At 41.2% G+C, this 27,764-nt stretch overlaps 3 protein-coding genes across 4 annotated transcripts; 1 reads left to right on the top strand and 2 right to left on the bottom strand.

The window, feature by feature from the left end:
• Window positions 1-1,565: 1,565 nt before the first annotated feature.
• On the bottom strand, window positions 1,566-6,093 carry LOC115687593 (ER lumen protein-retaining receptor B-like). The gene is made up of 6 exons (XM_030613224.2): window positions 5,826-6,093; window positions 5,105-5,370; window positions 4,544-4,659; window positions 2,170-2,243; window positions 2,020-2,083; window positions 1,566-1,929 (listed from the first exon to the last, which is right to left on the bottom strand). Exons 1-6 carry the CDS (start codon window positions 5,914-5,916, stop codon window positions 1,893-1,895), a joined length of 648 nt encoding a protein of 215 aa, XP_030469084.1. The 5' UTR covers window positions 5,917-6,093; the 3' UTR covers window positions 1,566-1,892.
• Window positions 6,094-9,945: 3,852 nt separating this feature from the next.
• On the top strand, window positions 9,946-23,313 carry LOC115687589 (protein EXPORTIN 1A). 2 transcript variants are annotated; one of them, XM_030613220.2, is made up of 32 exons: window positions 9,946-10,279; window positions 11,169-11,285; window positions 11,992-12,084; window positions 12,175-12,246; window positions 12,337-12,444; window positions 12,520-12,602; window positions 13,437-13,575; window positions 13,703-13,771; window positions 13,864-13,941; window positions 14,569-14,631; window positions 14,727-14,771; window positions 14,996-15,103; window positions 15,196-15,294; window positions 15,457-15,660; window positions 15,914-15,973; window positions 16,099-16,209; window positions 17,004-17,101; window positions 17,440-17,548; window positions 17,711-17,776; window positions 17,852-17,950; window positions 18,026-18,106; window positions 18,187-18,276; window positions 19,121-19,206; window positions 19,316-19,396; window positions 19,476-19,658; window positions 20,602-20,668; window positions 21,231-21,341; window positions 21,464-21,571; window positions 21,799-21,936; window positions 22,012-22,149; window positions 22,488-22,592; window positions 22,676-23,313. In XM_030613220.2, exons 1-32 carry the CDS (start codon window positions 10,181-10,183, stop codon window positions 22,796-22,798), a joined length of 3,231 nt encoding a protein of 1,076 aa, XP_030469080.1. In that variant the 5' UTR covers window positions 9,946-10,180; the 3' UTR covers window positions 22,799-23,313. The 2 variants fall into 2 exon arrangements, with proteins under 2 accessions (XP_030469080.1, XP_030469079.1); XM_030613219.2 differs by having other exon boundaries at window positions 15,196-15,300.
• A 138-nt stretch (window positions 23,314-23,451) lies between these two features.
• LOC115687591 (anthocyanidin 3-O-glucosyltransferase UFGT-like) lies at window positions 23,452-25,208 on the bottom strand. The gene is made up of 2 exons (XM_030613223.2): window positions 24,561-25,208; window positions 23,452-24,393 (listed from the first exon to the last, which is right to left on the bottom strand). The coding sequence occupies exons 1-2, from the start codon at window positions 25,048-25,050 to the stop codon at window positions 23,519-23,521; spliced, it is 1,365 nt and encodes a 454-aa protein (XP_030469083.1). The 5' UTR covers window positions 25,051-25,208; the 3' UTR covers window positions 23,452-23,518.
• Window positions 25,209-27,764: the final 2,556 nt, after the last annotated feature.

Genomic DNA, 27,764 nt, shown 5'->3' with positions numbered 1-27,764 from the left:
AATAAGAGGGGCAAAATCGAAATAAGCCAGAATAAGTTAGGGTAGTTTGGGGGCAAAAAAGTTGGTTTCGACATTTGGCAAATGCTGAAAACCCAAAACTGGTCCGGACCCGCTTTGGGCTTTGAGCATTCTCAATGCTGACTTTCAGCCGAAAGCCTATTAGGAATACTTGCCAAACGGTTCAGCATTTTATCTCGAAAACCCCTTCCTAAAGCTGAACCAATCTTTGGCACAAAATAAGAACGGGCATTGGATTGGGGAACGTGGGCGTCCCAGAAATGAGAACTTGGTCCCTCTCCCCATCACTAGATTCACTTGGTAATCGTAAGCCTCCTTGTCCCATCCGTTTCCCCCCTCCTCCTCCTCCTTCCCCACTCTCGCCACGCCAAACGTTGAAAAGGGCAAATGGTCCACGTGTATGATGTACCTCGGCCTCGCATCATTGATTACATTCGATGTGTGCAGCTACCGACCAGCGAGCTCCGTCGTTCAACCATTCTCAAATGATTTGCACCGTGGAGGCCCGTCTGCCACCACATCGTACATGTGATTCTTACTGAATTTGTCTGCAAACCCCACATCGTCCCAAACCATCTTTTTTCCTCTTCTGTAACGCTTCTTCACTTTTAGACCGCTGGATGGGCCTCCACAATCCAAATCTTGTGAAGTCAGGAGTTGTCCCTCACGAGAACTAATAAGTGTTCCGTGTTCCTTACGGGCTATGTACGATTTTAGTTCCCTTTTTAAGTTTTGGTATTCGTGCGATTTGATCCTTCTAACTTTTGTTCTGTTCAATCATAGCCCTCTAATACTTTTGAATTTGTGCGATTTGGTCCTCTGAATTTCATTTTAAATGCTTCGGTCGACAAGTCTAACTAAACCGTCAAATTAATTAACGATGTGGCATTGCTTACATGACAGGATATGACACGCGATGCTGATTTAACGCCGAATGAGCAAAACACAAAAGGGAAAAAAAAAAAAAAAGGAAAACAGAAAGCCTAATTTTGATACTTAGAGTGGGTTAACAGAGTATTTGATTGCACAAATCAAGAAACTTAGAGGATTCAACTGCGCGAAATAAATTTAGAGGACCAAACTGACAAATTCTCAAAGTTAGGACTTGATTGCACAAAATGAAATAATCAAATAGCACAAATGCTTAAACTTGGAAGACTAAATCTATACTTTAACTCTTTCCTTCTCTTTGTTTTGTTGCTTTTGGCCAGGCACGGGCCGTTTCAGATTTCATATTTATTTATTTTCATAATAACTCATTCCTTTGTGTAAGATATTCAGATTAGAGATCAATCTCGAGACTTTCACGGCAAAACCATTCATAATTTTGAAATGCTTACTGAATACTGTGACTTTGTCTTTCACCTTAATCAAGAAGGTCCCTTCTTTAAGTAATTTCTCATTTAGCATCCTGAGGCTCTCTCTGAGCTATGATCAACTGTCCAGAAAAGGTTTAAACGTGATTTTTGCCTCTGTTCTTCTAATGTCTTCTGGTAAACTAAAACGGCTCCAGGGTCAGTATAATCAGGAGGATTTGCAAATTTGGATGATATCAAAGAGAGCAATTCGCCAGGTAAAATCAGTCGGTAACAGAAGCCTCCTCAATGTAGCCGGGAGGGACACGGGATGACACTTCCCTAAATTTAAGAGAAAAAGATACTTACATTGCTAGTCCTACAAGTCGATAACTATGGCTAAAGACTAGGAAAACACACCATCAAGTTTTCAGACCACAGCGCTCGTCATCCATTTGAGCGATCAAAGTAGAGCCATTGTAAGAGAGAAAAGGTTATGTGTCCTGCTCAGCTTATAATTTTTGCCTCCACGATTTGTATTGGCTTCCTCCGTCCACTCTCATCCAAGGAAGGTGCGCTTCACGCGGGAAGCTTCAACTTCTCATGATTTTTCCAACTGAACACAAAGCAGAAAAATAATTTAGATGAGTGATCCGTGGAAGCTGACTGGATAGGTTTTTACAAGCAAGTCCAAAGAGCACTGTACCTTTTAATGTAATAGTAAAAGAAGTCCACATAAAGGGCCGTCTGAACAAGGCCCGACACCCAAGCTGTGTTTACAGTAAGAAGCAAACTCCTGTTAGCTTTCAAACAAATCAAGAGGACTGATACTCAACAGAAAAGCAGAAGAACATACGAATCCAGCGTATTTTGTGCGTCTCCGTGAAGAAACGAAATACCCAGTTAACAAGATACAAGGCTCGATAGGCACTGCAATTGAACAAAAGAAAAAGTTTGTAAATAACTTTATAAACCCAAAGCACAAAAATTCAATGTCATTGCTAGCCAGAGCGGACTTCATGCCTTGGAAAGAACCGGACAGAAAATTTTACACACTCCTGGCACAGGAAAAAAAAATAAAAGAGTTTGAAGAAAGGACTCCAATCTTCCATCGAAACGATCATTTCCCTGTCTGTGCCAGAAGAATATTCTAGCAAACACCAGAAAAAGGGTATGGTGGCAGTCATCTTGCACAAGCAGCCAATAAGCCATTGCTATGAGTCAATTCGATGAGGACGAGACGAGCACTTAGACAATATGCCTCAGTCTCCACCACCACATGACAGACCGGGCCAAAACCAGCCAGACGAATGCCAACTTTGCTGCTAATTCCAAGAGAACATGCACTTAAACAGGATGATCCAAATCGGTATTGAATGCCACTGACTCACATAAAAGGAAGCATTATTTTCTTTTAGGGAGGGAGGCTATAGCTATGCAGAAGTGGTCATTTTCATTACAAAAATTTCTTATTGACAAGTCTCTTAATAGTAAATCTTTCTTCTAGAAAGTAGTTTTCGGAACTTGGCGCATTGTCAAAATGTGACTTCAGCGCCAAGCATCAGCTCAACAGGTTAATTGAGAGTGTGCCGGACAGTCAAAGTAAGATATGTTGAAAAGGTGCACTTTTATTATCCCCAACTGGCTTCGAAGAAATATATCCAGCCGAAAAGTCCTACTAGTAATTATAGATCTGGGTCATTGAAACATATCATTCAGCTGATGATACTAAAAAGGAAAAAGTGGTGATCGTACTTTTAAAATGAATGGCTGCAGCAGAAATAACTTTCCGGTTCAACCAAATTTCCAACATAATTCTCGGTTTTTGGGGTTCAACTTGTATTTTGGTCATGTTATTTACATTTTATTGTATGTGATCAAGAAAATATATTACATCAGATTTAGCATATAAATCTCTGTTGGATTAGGTATCTTAATCAGATAGTATATAGATTCTAGGATTTGGGTTAACTCAAGGAGAGTAATCAAGCCTTGTAATTTAGCATGTATCCCTATCTAGGCATATTCTGCCGATCCATGTATATCTCATACTTTTTGTAATTGTTTACCTTTCCTGTCAAGTCGGATCCTAAATTGTTTCTTTTATGCTTCCACTGCCCAGCCACTAATGTTCACAAGCAACATAACAGTAACTTCAGGGGAAGGCCACAAAAACAAAGTTGTCTTTCTGCAATAACAGTTGCCTTGCTAAAAGATGCATTAAATTCCACATCAGAGGGGGGTAGAATGACAATATACAAATAGAACTCTCATACTTTACTAAATGCCAAATTTTGACTGGTTTTGGATTTGGAGGTCAGCGACAACATGTTTCATAAGAAGCTCTATATTATCTGCTCCAAAGCTTGGGAGCATTGTAGCAGATGATTTCACAGAATCAAATGAACATACAGACCGAATAAATAGCCTATGTTGTTAGGTAGAGATTAACCACCTTCATTACTCCAATCATCACATAGTTCTCTCTTACCGTTGATTGAAAGAAAGAGATTTGCCTGATTATCAACTAATAGGGTCAACATTTCTATTCCGTTAAACCAATCCAGGTCTTAGTTTGAACAAATTTACGTTAAACCAATCCAGGTCTTAGTTTGAACAAATTTATGACATTTCTACTTCACACAGCCTTTCCAAGACAAGACTCAAAAGATTGTATAGAAAAATTACATATGCTCAACGAATTTCACTGTAGTCTTACAAGGTCCGACCAACCGTTTCCAAGAAGAGTGCTCAATCCTACTCCCAATTAAAAAGAGGAAAAGTCACAGGATGGAAGCTACTAATTTCCTTTCAGCTTCCCCGTACTTTTCATGGAACCTAGAGATGAATCGAAATGAAACCGCCATCTTTAGATTCAAAAGTTTTACACCTAAGGAGAAGGCTTCACAGCACTAACATTGCTTTGGGGTTAAATTATTTTTCATTGCCTTCATAGAGGATGCCGACTAGCGCCGCCTTTATATGAAGATAACTAATCCCAATACAAATCAACAGGTGGAATACGTAGTAAATTTGCAAGCACTATGGCAGCAGAGAAAGATGATTTGCTTGGCTAATAAATGGTAAGCAAATCAGGAAACACGGTCAAGGATGCAATTGATTATAGCCTCCCAAAGAAAGAAAGGTAGCTACCTTCTCGTTACAAAGCCCTGAGATTATAACTTTACTATAAAGGAAAAGAATTTATGGAAAAAATGAATTGGACATACCCAAGAAGAAAGACGTATCTTCCTGTTAAGTTGTCGACGTTCCTTGACCTCTGCAGTAACACCAGTTGCGGCAAGATTGCCACTGCTTCGAGATATATCGAATATGTCCAGAGAATCTGAAGGGAAAGGTGAGGTTCCCATCATACAGAACCCAAGGTTATTTCATAATAGGAAGGCAACGCCACAACACTGGTTTATTGTCCAAGAACATGGCATTAATATGAAATGCCGGCATCAGCCCCAACCCAATTTGAACCGAATGGCAGCATGGGCAATAGAGTTCACACTATTCGGCAGTTAGCTTGCAGGGTGTAACTTCATTATACGAGCAGTTTTGCCATGTGAATGATGCAAGTTAGGGGCATGAAATGTGTCCATTCAAATCGTCCATTTTATAATAGCTATAGGTTCTGGGAGTTGGGGTTTGGGAATTCAAAGACTACTGAACGGAAAGCAATCTATTGATACCCTGACTTCTATGGTAACAGCTACCATCATTTATGAAGGAAAGCTAGCAATACAAAAGAAATATGAGAAGTAAAATATGTTAACATCTCGTACCTCAATCCCGGTGAATTCAAGGGGAATCAAGATTGCCAGAATGAAGCACAGGAGGATCAGCACATAATGTTTGAACGTATCTTCTTCCCGGGAATAAGTCTGCTTCACTACTTTATGGTACCTCATGTACCAGACTATGGCAACCGAAGTCCCAATAAAGAAGAGCTTCATTACAGTGTTGTAGAAAGACACGTACCTCGTGAACAAATCGAGGTAGCGCGCGAAGAAGACGATGACATACAGTTCTTGAGTCTTGAGCGAAATACCTGTGCCAATAAAGTGAACTTGCGAAGTTTACAAAACAAACGGTGCTGGAAATACATAACGATCGTGCAATGGAAAGCTGATGAATGGCCGGTTTCCTGACTGATGGAGGGATGATCTTCCATGATGACAAGGGGATATAAAATGCAAATGAAAAAGGCTACGGCACGAGCAGCCAATCAAATGTTTAGTCAACATCTTCTTGGCGAAAGTAAAGCAAATCCCAGGACCCAAACAAGCGGCACCCGCTTCAAATTGATCGAGAGAGAATGCCGAGATGGGTTTCGAAAACATCACCCAAGAAATAGAAGGGACTCGGCCTGATTGGGAGAAGGGGGAGCCTGTTTGAGAAGCGGAGCGAACGGAAGAGGCCATGCTTCCGTTCTAGCTCGAACGAGAGGAAGGAACGGACTGCTGGGAGCCAAGGGTGAGGAGAAACACAGGAAAGAACACATACCGGCACAGGACTTGGTGGTGCGAATCTTGAGAAGGAGGACGACTATGCTGAGGAGGTGGGTCATGTCCCCTGCTAGCCTGAATATGTTCATGGTTGCTCGATTGTTTGATTCCTCTCTCTCTCTCTGTCTCTGTGTCTCTCTCGATCGATCGATGGGGCTTGTCCTGGGTCTGAAGAGGAGAAGGAGATGAGGTTGACCGGGGGTGAGTTTATCGGCTGCCAATTTCCTCCTCCTCCACCGACCGGGCGACCCAGTCTTCGGCCAAAACAGGTCGCTTGTTTCAAACCAGCTTTCAGGGAAAAATTCAAAAAAGGGCATCGACCGAGATTTCACGTTTCTTCAAACATGGGCTTAAAGTGAACTTTATGATAAATAATATGTCGGTTTCAAATAAGCGCTTGAAATGACCATAATAATAATCTCACCAGTCGCCGGGCGACTAAATATTCTGGCTGATCAAAGACATTTTCGTCCAAATTTTTATTTGAACTTATTTTTTCTTTTTTCTTTTTTTTCTCATTTCTTTTTTTCTGGTTTTTTTATTTGTTCTTCGCCGATAGTCCGGTCAAGAAAAAGAAAAAAGAAAGAAAAAAAGGAAAAAAGAAAAAATTCAAAAAATGTGAAGGACGAAAATGCCATTGACCAGACAGAAAGTCATGCCTTTCTTTGAAACTGACATAGTTATTTCGTTCCCTTATTTGAAACGAGGTAATCTTATTTAAAGAAAATGAGGGCACTTAAAGCCTTAATTTGAAACCTTTCCAAAACATTTATGTTGAAAACGAATTTTTTATAAGCATATTATGTAAACACAAAATAATTGAGTCGGAAAAGTCATTTATTGCACTTATTTAAATTTATCATTATGTTTGAAAAGTTACTAAGCGAAATTCCTTTTTTTTGTTTTAAGGGGGGGGGGGGGGGGAGTTTATAGTTTGCACATTTCTCTTTGAAATCTACTAATCACTTTTAAAAACATCATAATCCTAAATAATCTACTTTCCTCCTCATGAGAACTTCTCAATCATTGTACGACAATACATCATTAGTCAATATATTGATACTTGCTCGTTCTGTATGAAAGCCATGGAGTGTTAATTTGGTACAACCATGGTTACATCGCAGTTCTATTGCGTTGTAATTATACCATGAAACGCCATAGCATGTAAATTGGCATAATATATTTTAGATATGCAGCAATCGGAAGTTTGGTATAGCAGCTGTTGCGAGGGATTCGTCAAACACTTAGGCTGCGTTTGTTTCGCGGAAAATGAATTATTTGGAAAATATTTTTCTAAAAATTATCTCTTCCAATAACGAACGAATGAAAAAGAATTAATCGTCCACGTAAATATTTAAATATAAATTATTATCGACGATGAAAACATTTTTTATTAGCTACTGAGATCGAAATTGCAGCGTCCCTCATCTTTTCTTTAGTTTGGTGCAGCTTAGGTCGTAAATTTGCGCCTACTCCTTTGAAAAATGACCTTGACATCCTCGGAGAGAATCCGTCTCGGGCTGAAGATTGGAAGGCCTATTATTTCCTTTGAGATCCGTAGAGGCTTTAAAGTCAAGTTTAACAGCAAAGCAACTCCCTAGGATGATGGTCGGTCGCCGACGTTAGCAGAGACCGAATCCTGTGTCCCGTTCCGCAATTAACCTTTTGACCGGAGAGATTAGGACAACAGGCAAAAGGATGCACGGATGATTCCCGTGTACCTGGTCGGCTGCTTCGCCGAGAAGAAACTGATCATCTGCAGAAGACTGAGGTGTGCAGGCGCAAGGCCTCCTCTTGAAGTAAGGGTCTCCGCGTTCGATACCACGGCCTAGGAGCAAAAAGGCTGCACTGTTCCTCCGCTAGATGCGCGGGAGGATCCAAAGTGTTGGACTTTAAGGGAAAGTTAAAGCAAAGGAAGTCCTATCAAAGTCGACGAGGGCTATTCCATCTCAAGTTCTGGTGGCCAGGAAACGGTTCTCGTTCTTGGTTCAACGTTGTCGTGGGTCCATATATGAAACTGGCATAGAACGACGTCAATTCAAGATCTATTTGTCTCTAAAAAAATAATTGATTTGAATAATATTTTTCAAAAAATGATCGCTTGTATCGTTTATGAAAATTTTTAGACATAAAATTATTATTAATAATGAAAATATCTTTCATTAAATAGCGGTCGTTTTCTGAAAAACATTTTTCAAATCTTTCGTTTTCTAATACAAACAAATGGAGCCTTAAGCCATCCAAGAGAAGTCTCCAGAAGCCTTAAAACTCGATCCTTTATTGAGGCCTTGGCCTGAAATTTGAGCCTCGAGCTTTGAAATGCTTGTGCTCGAAATAGCACTATCGTTTATTGCAGAAGCACTCTTTTAAAGTCATAACCAGGTTAAATAATTCACTGAAAATCAAATGAACAAGAAAAGTTAAATAACAATGTTGGAAAATCATGTCAAAAAAATGATTTTTGAGGCTGAAAATGACTTCAAATGCCTTTGGCAATTGATCCCAAGGCATCGAGCTTTCAAATGAGTTCTTTTGGGATAAAAATATAAAATTGATACACTTTTGATAAATTTACCTAAAACTAATTTTTTTGACTACAAAAAACCCCTCAAACTGGTACATCTGTGACAAATTTAGAATTCCGTTAGTTTTCGCTAAATTTTACAGTCAAATTACTAAGATTGATAACTTGTGGTAGTTGACGGGTGTACTAATTTTGGGGTTTTATCTTCCGTTAGTAACAAGTGTATTAGTTATCATTTTTTGTGATATTAATCCAATTTAATGAAAACTAACAGAGTGTAAATTTATCATAAATGTACTAGTCTGGAGTAAATTTGTCACAGATGTACCAGTTTGAGGGGTTTTTGTAGTCAAAAAAATTAATTTTAGGTAAATTTATTATAAATGTATCAAATTTTGGTTTTTCGTAGTATTGATCCTGATATTTTTGAGCTTTGCTACTCTACTTAGATCAAAAGTTATGCTAGTTGAAATTGGGATGCGAGAAATTCGTTTATCTTCATGCTTTGTAGATTTTAACGAAGAAATGTGTCAATAATGTTATAACTATGATAACTACTTCCATTTTTTCATTTATAAAATTGAAAAGAAGGATTCAAAGTTAGGTTTAATTATGCTAAGATCGGACGATTATGGCCTTTTTTTTTATCAACTATGTAAGGCTCGGAGACCATGGCAAAAAAAATAAAATATTTTGAGGCCCAACCCATTTGACCGTGCTCACCCCAGTTGATCAAGACTCGATCATGTAATTTAAAGAGATTAATGATCCGATTGCACTTTTTCGACACATTCGGGATGCAATTACCTTCCTAGCAAAAATTGTCTATACTTTTTTGACTCATTCGGTGATACGAAATAGGAAATAAGGTTTTTCAAGTGTTATATGTCTCTGTTGCAAAAGTATTTCCCTAATCAAGCCAAGGATTCACATGCCGTAAATCTTCAAAGTGAAGGAATTAATTAAAAACTATAGTAACTATTCAAGTATGGTTACTAGTTACTCCATACCGAAAACAAGTTTAAAGTATTCCTAATCATCAAATGGAAGTTTTCATAACTGTTCGAATTTTACCGTGTTCTGTATCTCCTCAAGACATGAGAGGTGATTTTTTACGGGTCAGGAGATTAGTAACTTTTTCCTCTCGGAAGCTACTGATAAATAGCGGTTCATGCTCACGGAATGAAATTCAAAAACTCGAATATATATCTTCAAGGAGGGGAAATCGGGGTGGATTTATGCGGGAGAATTATCCGAAGTCACGAGAAAAGAAAGGAAGGAGAGAAAGGAAGGCGCTCGTAATTTGCCGAATATTCGATCCCCCCGAAGAAAGAAAGGAAAAGAAAAAGGTGGGAGAATTTGCTGAATATTCAAAAAAAAAAAGAAAAAGAAAACAGGAAAAAAAGGGGGGGGGGGGGACAATAATGACACGCAGGCACAATAAAAAAAAAAAACAACAGGGTCTCTTCCCCCCTCCCTCGGCTGGCTGGGCTGGCTTCCCCCCTCTTTCTTTCTGCTTCAATTTTAAGCTAGTCTCTTTTTGCTCCTCCCAAACTCTCTCTCTCTCTCTCTTCCTCTCTCTCTCTATTATCCCTACTACCTCCCTCCCTCTTCTTCTTCTCCTCCTCCTCCTCCTCCTCCGCTTCCGTCTTCTTCTCTCCTTCTTCGTATTTATACGCATCGCCTCTCTCTCTCTCTCTCTCTCTCTCTCAGTCTCTCTCGGCTTCTTCTCCACTCTCGCCTCCGCCCCCTTCCGTAGTGTTCTAGGGTTTAACTATTACCGAGCGGCTCCTCGACAGGCTGGGTCTCCTCGGCCACCCCCACTACCCATGGCGGCCGAGAAGCTCCGGGATTTGAGTCAACCGATCGACGTCGCATTGCTCGACGCCACCGTCTCTGCCTTCTACGGCACCGGATCTAAAGAAGAGGTTCCGCTTCTTTCTTTCCCTCCCCCCTTCCTTCCTTCCGCTCTCTCGTGTTTTTTTTTTTGTCTCGGTGCCCTCAATGCTCTCGCTCCCTCGCTTGCTTGCCGTCGTTGCGACGCTCGTGTCGTCTCTCGTGTGTTTGCGCGAGTCTCTAGCAACAATCCCCGCGGGCTAAGGTTTTTTCTAGGGTTTAAGGCTCCCCCCACCGGGGAATTGTCTCACTCGCTGTATACTGCTGCTAGACAGCGGGGGGACGGGGGAGCGTTGAGCCTTGCGGTCTTGAGGTATTCGATGGACGAGGATTTTCTCTAATATTAGGGGAAGCGCGGATTCGAGCGAGTCCACCCCAGGTTCTAGATATTAGGAATTCCGTCCCCTATTAAGGTCTTCCTGCCCTCCCTTTTGGGTCCTTGTACTCTGACTGTAGTCCGAGTATTACGTTCTACTGCTCATCATGATAGGTTAAGCTGACAGTTTTCCTCGGCTTTCTGGCACGGGAATGATACTATGGCGTGCAATCCCCCCACCCACCCCCTGGCTTTCTTTTCCTCTTTTGATCGGCTTGCATCCTTTTCCTTTGTAAGTTTCATTGATTAGGATTGCACGACATGAGTCGGACGATTGGATGTGTCGCATACCTGCAAAGTAATGGTGAATGTTCTCGCGTGCCATCTGTCAAGTGTCATTAGATCATTTCCTCTGCTTTCCTGCGTGGATCATTAGACTCCGTGCTCCTAGTTCATTACGTGGAACAGACAGGGCATTGCTACAATTGGGTTACGAAAAAGCACCGTTTGCTTTGGCGGAGCAAAACTGTTTACCTTGTTCAGCTCTTTCCATTCATTTCTTCTTCTTTTTTGTTGTAATTGCTCTTTTGTTGTAATTGCAATAGAGAACAGCGGCGGACCAGATCTTGCGGGAACTGCAAAACAATCCAGATACATGGCTGCAGGTCGTGCACATTCTACAAAGTACGAAGAACTTAAATACTAAGTTCTTTGCCTTACAGGTCAGATGTGATTTCTGTCAGAATCTAAAATCTCCTCTCTTTTTTGCAAATTTTAGTTGCAAAGGGCATGTACTATCTGGCTTGAGCGGATTGGTACTACTGGGCAAGACCAAAATAGCCTAACTTATTTATTCTCTTGAAATTTTAGTAAGAATCTATTCTGGAAGGCTGGCTGTTACTAGAATTTTCTTCCATCAGCCCTTTTGTTCTGGCTCACTACATCTGAGGTTGCTTTACGTCAAAGCACAAAATGTATTTTTTGATCTTGGGGAAGTGGCACTGAGAACCAAACGAATATTTTATCCTGCAAACTTGTTGATCTAAAACCTTGCATAATGTATATGGTCTAGATGTAGTTGGGTCGTCGCATAGATTTCGGTTTTGATGCTCATAGAACCCATGCACCTTCTAAGCAGTCTTTTTGTCCTGAATATTTTGGTTATCTATTTAGAGTTTGTGGGCTAGATAAAAGGAATTCAGGTCCCCCGCAAGGTTAAGACCTAGACTGAGGTTGACCTCTCCGTAGGAAGCTAAAGGCCTGAGGCTGACCCTGACCTATAAAAGGGGAGTGTATCTAGTTTTCCCCCCGATAACACTGTAATTCTGTGATGCTTTAATCCTCTGTTAGAAGATCGGTCTCCATACGGCTCGGTTAGATCTCTCTAAATAAGTTTAAGACCCTTGTCCTGCCGACATTAATCTTCAGGTCTTAGAAGGTGTCATAAAGTACAGATGGAACGCATTGCCCGTTGAACAAAGAGATGGGATGAAGAATTACATTTCTGAAGTCATTGTGCAGGTATAAGTGTGTAAGTTTATAGAACATTATTCTTTCCTTGCTTACAAATTATTGATTCCATCTTGGTCTGTTCTCTGTTTCTTCCCATAGCTCTCGAGTAATGAAGCGTCACTTCGAATGGAAAAGCTGTATATCAGCAAGCTGAACATCATATTAGTGCAGGTGGGATCTTTTATGTTTGGGTACTAGGCTTAAATTATTCTCAGCGGCCTTGCAGCTTCTTCACCTGTTTGTGTATATTTGATGTTGCAGATCTTGAAGCATGAGTGGCCCGGCAGATGGAGAAGCTTTATTCCTGACCTTGTTTCAGCTGCAAAAACTAGCGAAACAATCTGTGAGAATTGCATGGCGATTTTGAAAGTAAGTCTTATCTTTGCAGTCTTCTTCAGTTGAATTTGGCTTGGAGGGTGTTGGTAACATGCTGTAATGCCGCAGCTTCTGAGTGAAGAGGTTTTTGATTTCTCGAGAGGTGAAATGACGCAGCAAAAGATCAAGGAGCTCAAACAATCACTGAACAGGCAAGGCATCTGATGAGCTGTACTTGCTGCCGTTTCTCTTCTATCTTCTGTTTACATGCCTCTGTAGTCATTGCTCAATACTGCTCCGAGTAATGATGATGCTCATAATTACAGTTCTGATATGACGTCAGAAACTTGTGATTAACTTTGTTTTAGGGCAAAATGCTACAACTTTTGCGAGAAACGAAATGTGTATTTCTCTTCTTACTCGAGTGTTTCAGCAATCAATTCAGCTCCGGTGGACTATGATCTTGTTTGCTAATCACAGTGTGATATCTCATGTAGCTTTTATGTCGGTCCAAGTTTGCTAGATTGGTACGTTTCGTCCTATGTTGCTCTATACAATGAATAGGCAGACCTTCCTCAGTGTAGAGTCATGACTATAAATGTTGGATCTAGTCGTGGGTTTAACGTTTGACATCAGATTGCTAGAGGGTCCACAAACGTCTATTTAATGATCATTGATAGACAAACTAGTGGGTACTTATCATGGAAGTGTACTTTGGCCTAATTCTTTACTTGGTTTGTTCTGTTACCCTTTGCATTGTGAGGACAGTACAATATGGAGGCCAAAAAAGGTAAAGAGATGAGAGATTGACATTTGCGGAGCTGCAGACTGTACTTATTATCTGCTTTATTGTATCTTCCCCTTTAGCTGTATCCAACATCGTAATGATGATACTAGAGTTTTCTGGCAATTTATATCAATCTTTTGCAGATTTGGCTAGGTTAGCTGCCTTACATTTTCTTTTTGACAATTTAATGCTATTTCAAGCGTTATATTTAATTTTTTGGCGGGATATTTTGCTGAGGATTACTTTTGTTTGTTCACAGTGAGTTCCAACTTATCCACGAGCTGTGTTTGTATGTACTATCCGCATCTCAAAGAACTGAGCTCATAAGGGCCACACTATCAACGTTGCATGCTTTCCTCTCATGGATTCCTTTGGGTTACATTTTTGAATCTCCATTGGTAAGTCGATTATCATTGATTTTGTTTCTCTGGGGGGCGATAGGCTGGAGTATGCGATTCTTGCAGTCACCAGACTTTAATATACAATTTGACTAATCTTTTTCATTCATATGCTGTTCATCTGAAGCTGGAGACGCTCCTAAAGTTTTTCCCTGTGCCATCGTATCGGAATCTTACTCTTCAATGCCTTACGGAGGTATAATATGCTTGTTGTGTTTAATTTTTCACTTTGCTTGGCTTTAAAATTGACACTTTTTCATGTTTTATTATTTTATGGGTTTTGTACAGGTGGCCGCCCTCAATTTTGGAGATTTCTATAACGTGCAATATGTGAATATGTATAATATATTCATGGTGCAGTTACAGGTGAGTATACTATCGGTTGCTTGATCCATGGAAGTTACCTATTGGACTTCTCATACAAACATCTCATATACTTAGTCCTTAGCTTCTGTGACTTGTGTATTCGTTTGGGATCAATTCTACTTTTTGTCCCTGAAATTTCTTGCTTTTCTTAATCAAGTCCCAGAACTTCTAATTTGTCTAATCATGCCCATCTACTTTTGCAAGTTTTCTAATTGAGTCCGTCCAATACCGATTCATACCAAATTTAGCTGACGTGGCCATCATACGATGCCAAAGTATAATGCGGATGCCCACGTGGGCATGTGTGGAAAAATTTAGCCAATACAGACAACATTGGAGTAAGATGTGGATTAAATAATGTGGACACGCCACTTGGATATGCACATCGGAAAAATTTCATCCACGTAACACTACGTCGTCGTCGTACGGCCACGTCAACTGGATTTGGCGTGATTTAGCGTTGGGTCACTTGATTAGAAAATTTGTGAAAGTGGAAGGGTTTAATTTGACAAATTAGAAGCACAGGGATTTGATAAGAAAAGGCGTGAAAGTTCAGGGATGAAAAGTAGAACTTTTCCTATTCTTTTTAGTACTTGACCTTCTATGCTGATTTTTTTATGTTACCAGGCTATACTTCCTCCTACTACAAACATCCCAGAGGCTTATGCGCATGGTTCTAGTGAGGAGCAGGTGTGCATATTCTTTGCGTGAGGTTAAAAGGTTATCATGGATTGGTGTATTATGTTTTGTTGTAACTTATTTAATTTTGATCTTTAATTTCTCAGGCATTTATCCAAAACTTGGCTTTGTTTTTCACTTCATTCTATAAGGTAGGTTCTTTTCCATGCCATGTGGAGATGTCTAAATATTTAATTGCGGCAGTGATTTGCATGAGATGTGGTCAGGCCAGGCAATTGTTCTTCAGTTAATATCTTTCTGGTCCTCTTTTTTAAAAAGTCTCGGTCTACTCTTTTGCTAGCTATAGGTCATGTGGGAACTTCTCAATTACGAATTATGATATATTTATGCCTTACTTTGTACTTTTGTCTTGCAGGTTCACATTAGGATATTGGAGTCTACTCAGGATAATTTGGCATCCTTGCTACTGGGTCTAGAGTACCTTATAAACATCTCATATGTAGATGACACTGAAGTCTTCAAGGTGTGCTCTATATTGCATTAGGTAGCAGTCTTGAAAATTCAATTTCTAAGTTAATTGTGTTTTTAGATGTTTGCCACCATTTCATTTGACAGGTTTGCCTGGATTACTGGAACGCCTTGGTCTTGGAGCTTTTTGAGGCACACAATAATCTGGACAATCCTGCTGTCACAGCGAATATGATGGGACTGCAGGTTAATGTTTGAAATTTTGTGATTGCACATCAACATAATGTCATTGGTGGTGATTTGATAAAATTATAGTTTGTGGACTGAGGTTGCAAATTAGATTTGTTCAGCATAAATTGCAAGGAGTGGCTAGTCATGTCCGATTATGACTTCATCTGTATTTGGCAGATGCCTCTGATTCCTGGCATGGTTGATGGCCTGGGTTCCCAACTGCTGCAGCGGCGTCAGCTATATGCCGCCCCTATGTCCAAGCTTAGAATGCTCATGATCTGTCGTATGGCCAAACCTGAAGAAGTTCTCATCGTAGAAGATGAAAATGGTAACATTGTTCGCGAGACAATGAAGGACAATGATGTTCTCGTCCAGTACAAGGTGATGTATAATTATTTGCTACAGAAGCCAAGCTACCGGCTTCACTTTCCAAATATTGTGCTCCTCTTGATTCCCTAGATCTTGATTGATAGCCTAGAATCGTTTAGGTGTTATGGGAGAAAATGCTTTGACAGATTGTTGTTAGTATGGTTTAAGTTTTCAGCTATGGGATGTTGAGTATTACTTTAACTAAGATGATTGTGCACGATTACTGAATAATATCAATTTCTAATGAGTTGTTTTTTGCTTGTAGATAATGAGAGAGACCTTGATCTACTTGTCACACCTTGATCACGAGGACACTGAAAAGCAGGTATTGGTTTATGCGACTTATATTGTGCAGTGGATGCATCTTCAGTCAATGACGATATGCTTATAGCTTTCACCTTTGCTTGTGTGTCTGATCCTAATCAACTCTTACTCTTCTGGTGGATATAGATGCTGAAGAAATTAAGTAAACAGCTGAGTGGTGAGGATTGGTCATGGAATAACTTGAACACATTGTGCTGGGCAATCGGCTCTATTTCTGGGTCCATGATGGAAGAACAGGTATTGCTTGAACTCTTCTTGAAGTGGGGGAAAAAACGATACAGTCACTGCTTCCTAGTTAGAGACATCTCTATCTTATGGTTTCTTAATGTAGCTTGACCTTTTGAGTCACAGATTTTTGCATTGATATCAATGATAATGCCAAATGTCCTCTCGGTTGCTGTCTTGGAAGATTTTTCGTCTTTAGCTAGGTTGGGGTTTCACGCAATCTTGAGTTTAGTGAATGATGCATCAGTCATCATTTTGTTATGAAAAATCAGCATAGAATAAAATAATCTGAAAGCTTGTAATCTCATGTCTCACTTTCTCGTATGCTTTCATCCTCTTCTTCCGCTTCTAAGGTATTAGATGACTCGTCATTCAGGCAGCATTATGCTTTTTCTTGTCAGTGATTAATTTCTGAATCTGGATTTCAAATTGGATCTTTGGCGTCTTGCTTGAGCAAATGTGCCAACTTGAGGATACAATGTAGAATAATGGAATTGCCAGTGAGGAGCTTCAGTAAAGAGATGTATCGATGGCTTTTTATGTTTGATGCGATTTAGGGAAATTATCGGACAATGATATTTTCATGAGAAGATTCTGAAAAGTTTAAATAAATAGAAGAGAGACTTGATTCTTGTTGGGCTAATATCTATTTCACTCTTCTTAGTTATTTTTCGAGAAAGCTTGTCCAGGGAAGTATTCATGAAAACTTTTCTCTTTCTTGCAAGTCGTAATCTTTAATGCTAGTATTTGCTAAGATACATGGTGGTGCATATTTTTTGTTTTAACTCATTTTTGGCTTTTGGCAGGAAAATAGATTCTTGGTGATGGTCATCCGTGATTTGCTGAATTTGTGTGAAATCACAAAAGGGAAGGACAATAAAGCTGTTATTGCCAGTAATATCATGTATGAGTTAATGACATTAATTTGTAGCTGTACTCGTTATTCACTATATAACCTCTCTAATTACCCTTCAATATGTGCCAAGTGGGTTTTCATATGTTGAGAGAGTTTTTTTTTTTTTTTTTTTGGGGTGGGGTTGGAGTTGGAAGGGAGCTCTTTTTTCTTGTCATTAGTGATTAATGAGGTAAAATAACTGTTAGAGGAACGTATCATTCATGCAGATGGGAAGTGTGTTTTTTCTTTTCTGTTTTTTTTTTTTTTGGGGGGTGGGGGAGGGGGTGTTTAAAAAAAGCTAGGGATTCTCAATTGCTATATTTATGTTTTTTTTTTTCGGGTTTCAGGTATGTTGTTGGACAATATCCCAGATTCCTAAGAGCCCACTGGAAGTTCTTGAAGACTGTTGTAAATAAGTTGTTTGAGTTTATGCATGAGACCCATCCTGGAGTGCAGGTTATGTTTTTGTTGATTATGATATGCCAATATGCCATTGAAATGAGATAAAACGGTGTTTTGAGTTGTTTTGGAGATGTAGTGGAGAATCAATGATATATGCTGACAAATGGATATTCTATGGCCTCTTGCATATGCTAACAAATCATGTTCTTTGCTCAGGATATGGCCTGTGATACTTTCTTAAAGATTGTTCAGAAATGCAAGCGGAAATTTGTTATTGTACAGGTTAGAGGCTTTGATTATTTTATCATCTCTTTCGCATTGTAGAATGGTTTGATAGACATGATATTTGCATTTCAGGTTGGAGAAAACGAACCCTTTGTATCTGAGCTTTTAACAGGCCTTGCAACGACTATTGCAGATCTTGAGCCCCACCAGATCCATTCATTTTACGAATCAGTAAGCATCCTTTATCTCTGTGTTAATTGACCTTTTCAGTCAGCTGTTTTTCTGTACTAATCTTATGAACTTCAGGTTGGACATATGATTCAAGCCGAACCTGATCCCCAGAAGAGGGATGAGTATCTCCAGAGGTTGATGGACCTCCCCAATCGGGTTTGTCTAAGGGATTTGATACAATTTTCTTCTTTCATTATCTCTTGACGTTCTGATAACTTGATAGGGTTTGTATGCAGAAATGGAACGAGATTATAAGCCAGGCGCGTCAAAGTGTAGACTTTCTAAAGGATCAAGATGTTATAAGGACTGTGCTTAATATATTGCAGGTGCTTGTCTTGGAGAAAGCTTTTATTTGAAATTGGAGTTAGTTTATGAAGCCAATTGATGCATTTCACCAGCGACCGATGTAGTTGATCGATATTTGACTTACTTATTCAACTGGTGCAGTATAGCTAGCCTTGCTGTCGTGGCAAGATTTAGCAATGAGAATGGGAGGATATGGGCTAATGTCTCTTGTGGTGTTTTTCATTTTGCATACAAGCCTTGTGGTCTCTTTAATCTGGTGAAAGATATTAATGGGAAGATACATGGTTGGACAGAGTGGTTATAGTTTTCCAGAGCCATTGGACCTTTAGGGAGTTAATTTGGCCAAGACTGACAAAAATCCTACATGGGATGCTTCCGTCTGGCATTTTGTATTCGCATACAGTTGATTTGTTTTCTCCATTATAAATGCACTTTCACTGGTCATTATACCATCTTCATTTAATTTCTCCTCTTTCTGCAACTCTACTGGAACTCTTTACCTATAGAGTTTCAGGATTTCTGAAATACTCCGGCAACTTTAGTATCTTGATCTGATGTCCCGGTTAAAGACTGTCAATTAAATGCATAATCAGTGTTATGTGAAATTGCATGAAAGTTTTTTCTGTAGTATCTTGTTTACAGAAGTTGGCTAAGCTCTGGTTTCAAAAGTTAACTTTGCTGTGTTAGAGTAGAAGTTGGGCCATCAGGATTTTACTTGTGAATATTTGAAGATATAATGAGATGCTCTTCTGGTCCTTTTCAAGAGTGCATTATTTTAAAAGTTGGATGCCCACTGTTTATTTTTTTGCTAGTGTTTAATTATATTATAAGCCACCCTTGTATAACTTGTTTTTGGTTTTGCAGACAAATACAAGTGTTGCAAGTTCTCTTGGAACATACTTCTTGTCACAGATCTCGATGATCTTTTTGGACATGCTTAATGTTTATAGGTATATCTTTTAACTTTGGAAAGAATAAAAATTTGGCTTTATTTGCAGCATTCACTTATGGTTTTGTGACTGATGCTTGGTACTCATCAATTCCTCACTGTTGCAACAGAATGTACAGTGAGCTTATATCGAGTACCATTGCAGGGGGAGGGCCCTTTGTTTCCAAATCATCATTTGTCAAACTTCTACGGTAAGGTCATCTATGCACCAGTTTTTAAGTTTCAACAGAAATTTGGGGTTGGTTTCTTATGTTTTGCTTCTGGAAATAGATCGGTCAAGAGGGAAACGCTAAAGCTGATCGAGACATTTCTGGACAAGGCTGAGGATCAACCACAAATAGGGAAGCAGTTTGTCCCTCCAATGATGGATCCTATTCTCGGGGACTACGCGAGGAATGTGCCTGATGCTAGAGAATCTGAAGTTTTGTCACTTTTTGCGACTATCATAAATAAGTACAGCTTCGTTCTTCATCACTTTTTGTTATTAATAGCATCCAAGCAAAAATCTTTTGACTGCTTGAAACTGCATCACATGACAGTTAATTGCATATGTTAGTACTTAGATTCATAATTCTTTGGAAAGAAAGAGAACAAGCAGAGGTTTTAATGATATAATTTCACACCTTATACAGTAAAAATCAAATGGGGTGTAAGGATTTCGCGTTTTGGGATTTGTCCTTATCTTGAGAAAAGCAAATAGTGTGTTTTTTGATGTTGTCTCTGGCATTGGATGGCGAGTCACTTGACAAATAGTTCGGCAACAAAGAATGTTCAGGTTTTGAATAAGCATTTCCATGAGTTGACTTCTCAAGTTGGAGGCTTTGCATATATTAACTGTGCACCATTGAGGTCTCAAAATTTTGGTGGATAGTCTGATATAGATGTTTATGCAATAGAATTTATTTTCCTCGAAGAAAATGAGTATGCTTGGCTGATCTTTCTTTTGATTATTTGTTCCCTGATAGATTCATATTTCTGCTTGTTGCGTATTGGACTCTGCTGTTTCTGTCCATCTTTTGCTATAGATGTTTACGCAATAGAATTTATTTTCCTCGAAGAAAATGAGTATGCTTGGCTGATCTTTCTTTTGATTATTTGTTCCCTGATAGATTCATATTTCTGCTTGTTGCGTATTGGACTCTGCTGTTTCTGTCCATCTTTTGCTGTATTAAGCTTTCGATAGTTTCTGCTGTTTTAAATGTCTCATTTGATTGCCATGTGGGCTCCTGCAATTTGTTTATCTCATCAACATCACTGGTCGTGCTTATAGAAGAGCCGCGCTGCTTTTTGTTGAAATAATGGTGATGGTGTGATAGATAAATTCTACTCCTTCAATGGTTTTTGCAAGGTGCTTATCCATTCGCCATTTTCTGATGACCTTTTTTTCTTCATATAGGTACAAGGTTGTAATGATAGAGGATGTGCCTCGCATTTTTGAGGCTGTTTTCCAATGCACTTTAGAGGTGGGATATGCTCCAATTTGGTGCTTGTATGTGTGTTGTTACCTTTTTTTTCTTGTAATGAAGCTCATGCGAGGTGCAATTTAGAAGTAATTTGTTCCCTGTGAGTCGTGTGCCATGGATCTTTGGTAACAGATGAACATTACCTGGGACTAAATAAAAGCAGGTTGATCTCCTTGAAGGATTAATTATTATGTATAGAAATTTTTGTTTTAGACCAATGTATGAGTTTGTATACTTGCCATTACGAAGCCAGAATGAATAGGCCAAAAGCCGTATTGTCTGCGCCTTTAGCCAGGGAGAGGGCTAGCCCCACTGTCGATTGTGAGTTCCCTAGCCATGGGGAGTTTTCTAAAGCAGGTCGATCTCCTTGAAGGATTAAATAATGCGGCAAATTATGTATGTTTAAATTGGAAATTTTGTAATTATGGTGAGTGCGTTTTGGAATTATACCTAATGCTGTGGACTTCCATTTCTGCATTTCAAAGTCAAGTGCGATTTAGCTTAGATCGAAACTTCATCTTGTTTCTTTGTTTGTTTGAATACTTACTTTTTGTTGTCACAGATGATAACCAAAAATTTTGAAGATTACCCTGAGCATCGGTTGAAATTCTTTTCTTTACTCCGCGCCATTGCTGCTCACTGTTTTCCTGCATTAATTAGACTGTCAAGTCAGGTAGATCTATGAAACTAATCTATTTCCGCTTCCTTTTTCTCAAGTGTTCTGAAAATATCCTGTTTGCCTTGTGCTCTATTGATGGACTTATGATTGATGTGAATGCCTTTGGTTTGCTTTAGCAACTTAAGCTGGTAATGGATTCGATCATCTGGGCTTTTCGGCACACGGAGAGAAATATTGCTGAAACTGGGCTAAACCTCTTGTTGGAGATGCTGAAGAACTTTCAGGTTTGCTGGTCCTTTTCTTGAATTATGAGACCTTACTTAGTGCCTGGATGCTTTGTCATGGAATGTCTGGACTTTTAATCGGTTGTTGAGACTCTGTATTGCCATCTGCATAATAGCATACGTGATGTCATTTTGGTTACAATTGGGTCTATCCAAGCGACATCCTTTATTTTGCGGCATCTTTGCATCATGCCGACTGCTGACTTTTTTTTTTGGCAATTTGGCAGGCTTCTGAGTTCTGTAATCAGTTCTACAGGACGTATTTTCTGACGATAGAGCAAGAAATTTTTGCTGTTTTAACGGACACTTTTCATAAACCAGGGTTCAAGTTGCACGTTTTAGTCCTGCAACACCTGTTTTGTCTGGTAAATGATGCTTTATTGCCTTCACTGGATTGAAGATAAATGCATTATGCCTTGGCTAAGAGCAAAGTTTTGCAGGGGGAGAGTGGTGCATTGACGGAGCCTCTGTGGGATGCCTCAACAGTTCCTTATCCCTATCCAAATAATGCAGTCTTTGTTCGTGAATACACCATAAAGCTGTTGGGCACTTCATTTCCTAACATGACTGTAGCAGAGGTATGAGGGTGCCGACTCTTCTGACTGCAATAAAATATCGTGGATAGAACGTTTATGAGGGAGTCCTGCTCTTTCTATCCATTCTATTATCATAACTTAAATGTTGGAAAGAAAGAGTTCATTGAAGTACATCAACAAGGAATGTTGTTGATGACATCAAAAAGTTCGGGGTGGATATTGACAAGCAAGAGATTGGTTGTCTGTTGCTCTGCACCACCTTTCTCAAGATAGTGGATCAGGGGGCTGATGTTGGAATTTTACGGATGGACCTTTGTAGTTAATCTCCTGCTACAATGAAACTTGTCAGATATTAGGATGTTGATGGAATTATCTTTCAGGTCACCCAATTTGTGAACGGTCTCCTGGAGTCGACAAATGACCTCTCCACATTCAAGAATCACATCAGAGACTTTCTCGTCCAATCAAAAGAATTTTCGGCTCAGGTAGTCAGTACTATCTATTGGCTGGTGTTGTCTCGCGAGTGGTTATATTTTCTTTCTGCTTCTAAAGCCTGTGCTTTACACAGGATAACAAAGACCTCTACGCGGAAGAGGCTGCTGCTCAGAGGGAAAGAGAGCGACAAAGGATGCTTTCTATTCCAGGGCTCATTGCCCCAAATGAGATACAGGACGAGATGTTGGACTCATAGATTGCAAATGTTCTCGAACATGATTTCAGATGTTTTGAATTTCGAGTTTGGCTGAGGCACCTTCATCAACTTACCAAAAACGAGGAGGCCAACGGATTTAGCAGTTTTCACCCTATGGATTGTTTCTCTTTTGTCCGCCAGAAGTTTTCCGCGAATTATAATGGCAAGTGAAGTGCAAAGTCATAGGTGCTGGTGATGATATTGCCTTGTTCACCTCGTGGCAGCTGTGTAGATTAGTTAGGTACTGATTTAGGGGTTTTTAGTCCTGGACTAGATTGTGTCTCTGACTAGGAGAGGCAGACCGTAAATTTCTCATTTTCAACTATAGTGATAATTCGTGGTACGGGAACTGTGGTAACAGGTTGTGCAGCTATATCCTTTTTTTTTCCTCTTTCTTTTTGCTTTATAATTTGTAGAATGTTTGGGTTTCGAGGGTATTAACTTGGTCACCCTGTCAATTTTTGGGGAGTGGTTGTACCTTGACATTAATTAATACATAGACTTGGTATTTTCAATTCCAGCTTCATCTCCCTTTTATGCTCATGTTGGTTCATTTAAGAGAGAGATTGGCTGCCCGACTTGCAAATGAAAAGGATGCTGGAAACTCATTATTTATTTCCCTACAAGGAACTGAAGGGGGGAGAAACTATCGGTGGCGGAAACAAAGGAAATTTCACATTGAGTTGCTGTGGTTGCAATATAGGTTGGGCCGGAAACATGTTAGGGGATGGATAGGAGCTCTAAAAGGAGCTTGAAGTTGCGAGTGGAGGACCCGTCTGGTCCTACCGCCTTCTCAGCTTGTCGTCGGAGGGCTCTCATGTTGTCCCTCACAATTTCCCCTCTTTCTTGGGATAGAAGAAGCTGCAAGCAATTCATCACGGCCTTCTTGGTGAATACACCCCCCTCAACGCCGACTCCGAGCCCCCACACCTCCTCCATCATCCGCCCATTCAACCTCTGGTCCCCGAAGAACGGCCTACAAATCATGGCCACTCCTCCACCCCCTATGCTCTCTAGTAGCGAGTTCCAACCACAGTGCGTTATGAATGCGCCCACTGCATCGTGCCTCAGTACCTCCTCCTGTGGTGCCCATGCCACCATCATCCCTCTTGTCTCGATCCTCTTTAGAAACCCTTCTGGCAGATTCTCTCTTGAATGGTCCTTGAGAGACCATATGAAGGGTACTTGGCTCGCTTCCAAGGCGTCTGCTAGTTCCACAATCTCTTCCCGAGGAGGCACCGTCACTGACCCAAAGCTAATGTAGGCAACGGAGGCCCTTCCTTGTCCGTCCAGCCACGACATGCACCTGCTTTCGTCGGAAGCACGAGGTGGAGTGGCTATGAGGTTGAAGGGACCCACGTTGAGGAAGTTGTTGAGCTTGGACTTGAGATCAGCGGTTATGGTTGGGTCCAACTCCTCGAAGCTGTTCAAGAACACCGCAGCTGCTCTCGGCAAGGCTCTCCCCATGTCGCAAAGCATGCGGGAGAAGAGTGAGTCCAAGTTCCCGAACACGACTCCTTCTGGCAAGTCCCTGATCCGTACTTTCGACATTCCTGGGATGAATTGCAGGGTCTCATCTTCTCGCCCGTCAATTCCTGCAAATTCAAAAGGAAATTTCACTTCACTAGCTAGTTGAGTGGAATGAAACGAAGGGACAATGGTACGTGACAGGAAGATATCGCAAATCGTATCATGATATCACGTGAGAGCTAGTGAGTAGTGAACTAGAATACAGTACTTGCCCCATAAATTACTTAAATACCTCGGCAGACGCCGAGAGTTTGCCTGAGATGCTCGGTGTAGAGATGGGCAGAGAGAGAGGCAGGGCCAGCAGTCCAGAAGGCCACCCACGGCAACTCCATCTCCGCTGCCATATCCGCGCAGAACCAGAAGAAGGCGTCGGTGACCAAGCAGCTCACCCTCCTCCCTGTCTTGGCCACCGCCTCCTCCATCCCCTTCCTGAAGTTGGCTGGGGCCGCCCTCAGGAACAACTCGATGTCCTCCTGTGGCTTCCCCACCCGCACATAACCCTCCGGCACTCCGTCTCCCACGTCGTAGGCTCTCACGTTGGGCAAGTCGTTGGAAGCCGAGAAGATGGAGGCTATGGAATCGGCAGTGCTGAAGAAGGAGTAGAGTGTGTCCGGGGTGGCGGTGGCCAGGCGGCGGATCACAGCAAGGAGGGGAGCCGCGTGGGTCGAGAACGGGAACGCCAGGACGGCAACATGGGGGCTGCCTCTGCCTGCGGTGCTCATTTTATGAGCTTGTGTCAATACTCTGAACGTGTCCGGAAGGGTAAGGGACGAGACAGAGAACAAAATGAAGCCGATTATAAGGCGAAGGAGAGTGGAGAGATGGGGGTTAACACGTTGTCAAGTAACTACCGCAACACAATGGCTTAGAAGCGATGTTCTTTTGCGAGCACAGAAGTTCAGGAACCAAATATAATAAACTTAGGTGGAGATGAGTGAAAGAACGGTTGTTGGAAAAATCCCAACGGAACGTGGTAACCCCCATTGCCATTGCTTGATTGGAGGTTGAATGCCCAGTCAAAGCTGCATGGGCATCACTGAGTCAGCAAATAAAGAATTTCTCAATCGGACGCGTATCAGCGACATTCTTACGAGACCATACCATTGATTTCGTGAATGTGCATTTCAGGAGACACCTGACTTTTGAATTGCCCTCAACAATTATTTTCATTTTCGTCGGTAGGCTAAGTCCATTTCATTTCTTTTTAAGGAGAAACGGGAGAAACATAAAAGAAGTTTCGGGACACAAGTTCCAGACGGCCTGCGGAGGATAGGACGCCCGATTTCGGGGTAGGGACTTCAGTCTAAAGATTTGAGCAACGAATCAGCTGTGCTGTTGAACTCTCTTAAAATTGGACCCATTGAAGATGTAAACTGAAGTTACAAAATCTTCTCCCAAGCTGTCTGATCTGAGCCTCTCCACATGCTCATCAGTTTTAGATTATCTTACTCAAGGAGTAGTTTAAGCTGCAAATGATAATCATTTTGTTTCTATTTTTCTATTCCAAAAACAGGTTTGGAACATAAATCCGTTTGGTAATATAATTTCATTTTTCTATTTTTAGAACAAATTTTGATTTTAGAAATAGAATTGGAACAGAAATGAGAAATTAAAATTCTTCTCATCACTCGCCCTCGCTACTAGCCGGTCGGCCACCCGCCGCCCATCGCCGCCCACTTGCCGGCTGCCGCCTCCCGCCATTCGCCGTCTCCTGCTGCCGGCCGCCCTCCTCCCGTCCACTAGTCACCGTCTCTTGCGCCAGCCACCCTCCTCCCGTTGCCGCCCGCCTCCCAACGCCGGCCATCGTCTCCCGTTATCGACCGCCCTCCTCCCGCTGCCGCCCGCCTCCCATCGCCGCTCGCTTCCCACTGCCGACCGCAGTGGGCCGCAACCCGCCGTCCACCGACCGCCACCTGCCTCCCCCCATCGACCGCCATGGGCCACTGCCCACCATCCACCAGCCACTGTCTCCCGCTGCCAGCTGCTCTCCTCCCGTCGCCGGCCGCCCTCCTCCCGTCGCCGGCTGCCTCCAGCCACCGTCCTCCACACTAGCCGCGTCGCCGTCAGCCGCTGCCTCCCCCAGCTGTTCGCTACTGCTGTCCGTTGCCGCCATCCGCCCGCCGTCCACTCGCCGGCCACTCGAGATGGAGAAATTTTATGCCGTTATTAAACAAATTTTTGTTTCGAGAACAAAAATTTTGTGTCCTTATAAAACGTGTTTTTTTGCTCAAAAACTCGTCCATGAACAGAAATAGAAAAATCAATTTCTGGTCAGAAATTAATTTCTAAAACAGAATAGTTGTCATTCGCAACCTTAGTTACTCTTCCTTCCTCGAACTGAAGTACTTAGGGGTTTCAATAGAGGTGACGGTCTCAGCTTGAAAGATGGAGATTACCTTGACAGATCGCGCGAAGCCATCAACGGGTTTCCTAGAGTAGTCCCGGCAGATATATGAGATGGCACGCTCGGTTGTTGCTTCTATAAAGGATCCGTATTGAGCTCCCTGTTTCGGTCAATACTGCCAGACATCGGGCGAGTCTCTAGTTTCGGTAGCTTTACACTTCGCTCCATAAAGCTCACGGTGTCTGGTGAGAAGATGAAAGCCTGATAATGTCTAGGCTTATCTTCTTCCTATTCTAGTCTATTGTATCCAGTCTTCACCATATAATTTCCTGTCCCACTCGATTTTATCTTCTACAGTTTCAGTCCTAAAATAAAACATGAGGATTTCATTCACAATCTGTTCATCAAATAGCAACTCCGTGGTTCTCTCCAATTTGCTGGTCCGCAAATCACTCCTCTTTTAAGCTACATGTCCTCTCTAATATGGATGTTTTCCTCATCTCCTACTGACCACATAACAGAATGAGAGATGGCTTCTCCTACCCAGAATTGCCAGCCTCAGGATGGGCGAGGACCCCTCCCTGCATGCGAAAAAGCAATATGAGGAAGCTAAATCCATTCCAGTACTTAACTCCACAGTGCAGATGGAGTCTTTCTTTATACCTGTTTACCCAACATTATTCTGTCATAAGTAATCGAATCTCTAAAACGGAACCCCCATTTCCATCCTATGCTTAAGTAAATCCCATCTCCTTGGTGCAATCCAGATTTCGAGTCATTGTTCTTCCACCAAAATGATGCAATTTTCTGCTTTATAGCCCGGACAAATGGATATCGGGATTTTAACGATGGACTTCACGTATTGACAAGGCTTGCAGAACGGCTCTAATTAAAATTCTTTTCTTGCTTTGGACATCAGTTTTTTTTTTCCAACCTTCCAATTTCATGTCATAATGGCCAGAATTCATGCAAACATTTGATTTTTGAACACATCCCAGTGTGATGCAATACCCAGATATTTGTCTGTTTTCTCGATCTCGGGGACTAGTAGTTCATGAGCCGTGAATCTTCTCAAATTCTATGGACAGCTCG

The sequence above is a fragment of the Syzygium oleosum genome, unplaced genomic scaffold, assembly GCF_021117445.2.
Source record: "Syzygium oleosum isolate NSW1041296 unplaced genomic scaffold, Sole_v2.1 Sole_v2.25, whole genome shotgun sequence".
Taxonomy (NCBI): domain Eukaryota; kingdom Viridiplantae; phylum Streptophyta; class Magnoliopsida; order Myrtales; family Myrtaceae; genus Syzygium; species Syzygium oleosum.
This window is presented reverse-complemented; position numbering and strand designations above follow the sequence as displayed.

Excerpts from the sequence above, each read along its gene's own strand:
- LOC115687593 (XM_030613224.2), bottom strand. The coding sequence starts at position 5,916 with ATGAACATATTCAGGCTAGCAGGGGACATGACCCACCTCCTCAGCATA. Across the intron at positions 4,660-5,104 it reads TTGAATTCACCGGGATTGAG|ATTCTCTGGACATATTCGAT; the intron begins GTACGAGATGTT and ends CTTTCCCTTCAG. Across the intron at positions 2,084-2,169 it reads GCACAAAATACGCTGGATTC|CTTGGGTGTCGGGCCTTGTT; the intron begins GTATGTTCTTCT and ends CTGTAAACACAG.
- LOC115687589 (XM_030613219.2), top strand. The coding sequence starts at position 10,181 with ATGGCGGCCGAGAAGCTCCGGGATTTGAGTCAACCGATCGACGTCGCA. Across the intron at positions 15,104-15,195 it reads ATGACACTGAAGTCTTCAAG|GTTTGCCTGGATTACTGGAA; the intron begins GTGTGCTCTATA and ends TTCATTTGACAG. Across the intron at positions 17,102-17,439 it reads GTTATTGCCAGTAATATCAT|GTATGTTGTTGGACAATATC; the intron begins GTATGAGTTAAT and ends TTCGGGTTTCAG.
- LOC115687591 (XM_030613223.2), bottom strand. The coding sequence starts at position 25,050 with ATGAGCACCGCAGGCAGAGGCAGCCCCCATGTTGCCGTCCTGGCGTTC. Across the intron at positions 24,394-24,560 it reads AACTCTCGGCGTCTGCCGAG|GAATTGACGGGCGAGAAGAT; the intron begins GTATTTAAGTAA and ends TTGAATTTGCAG.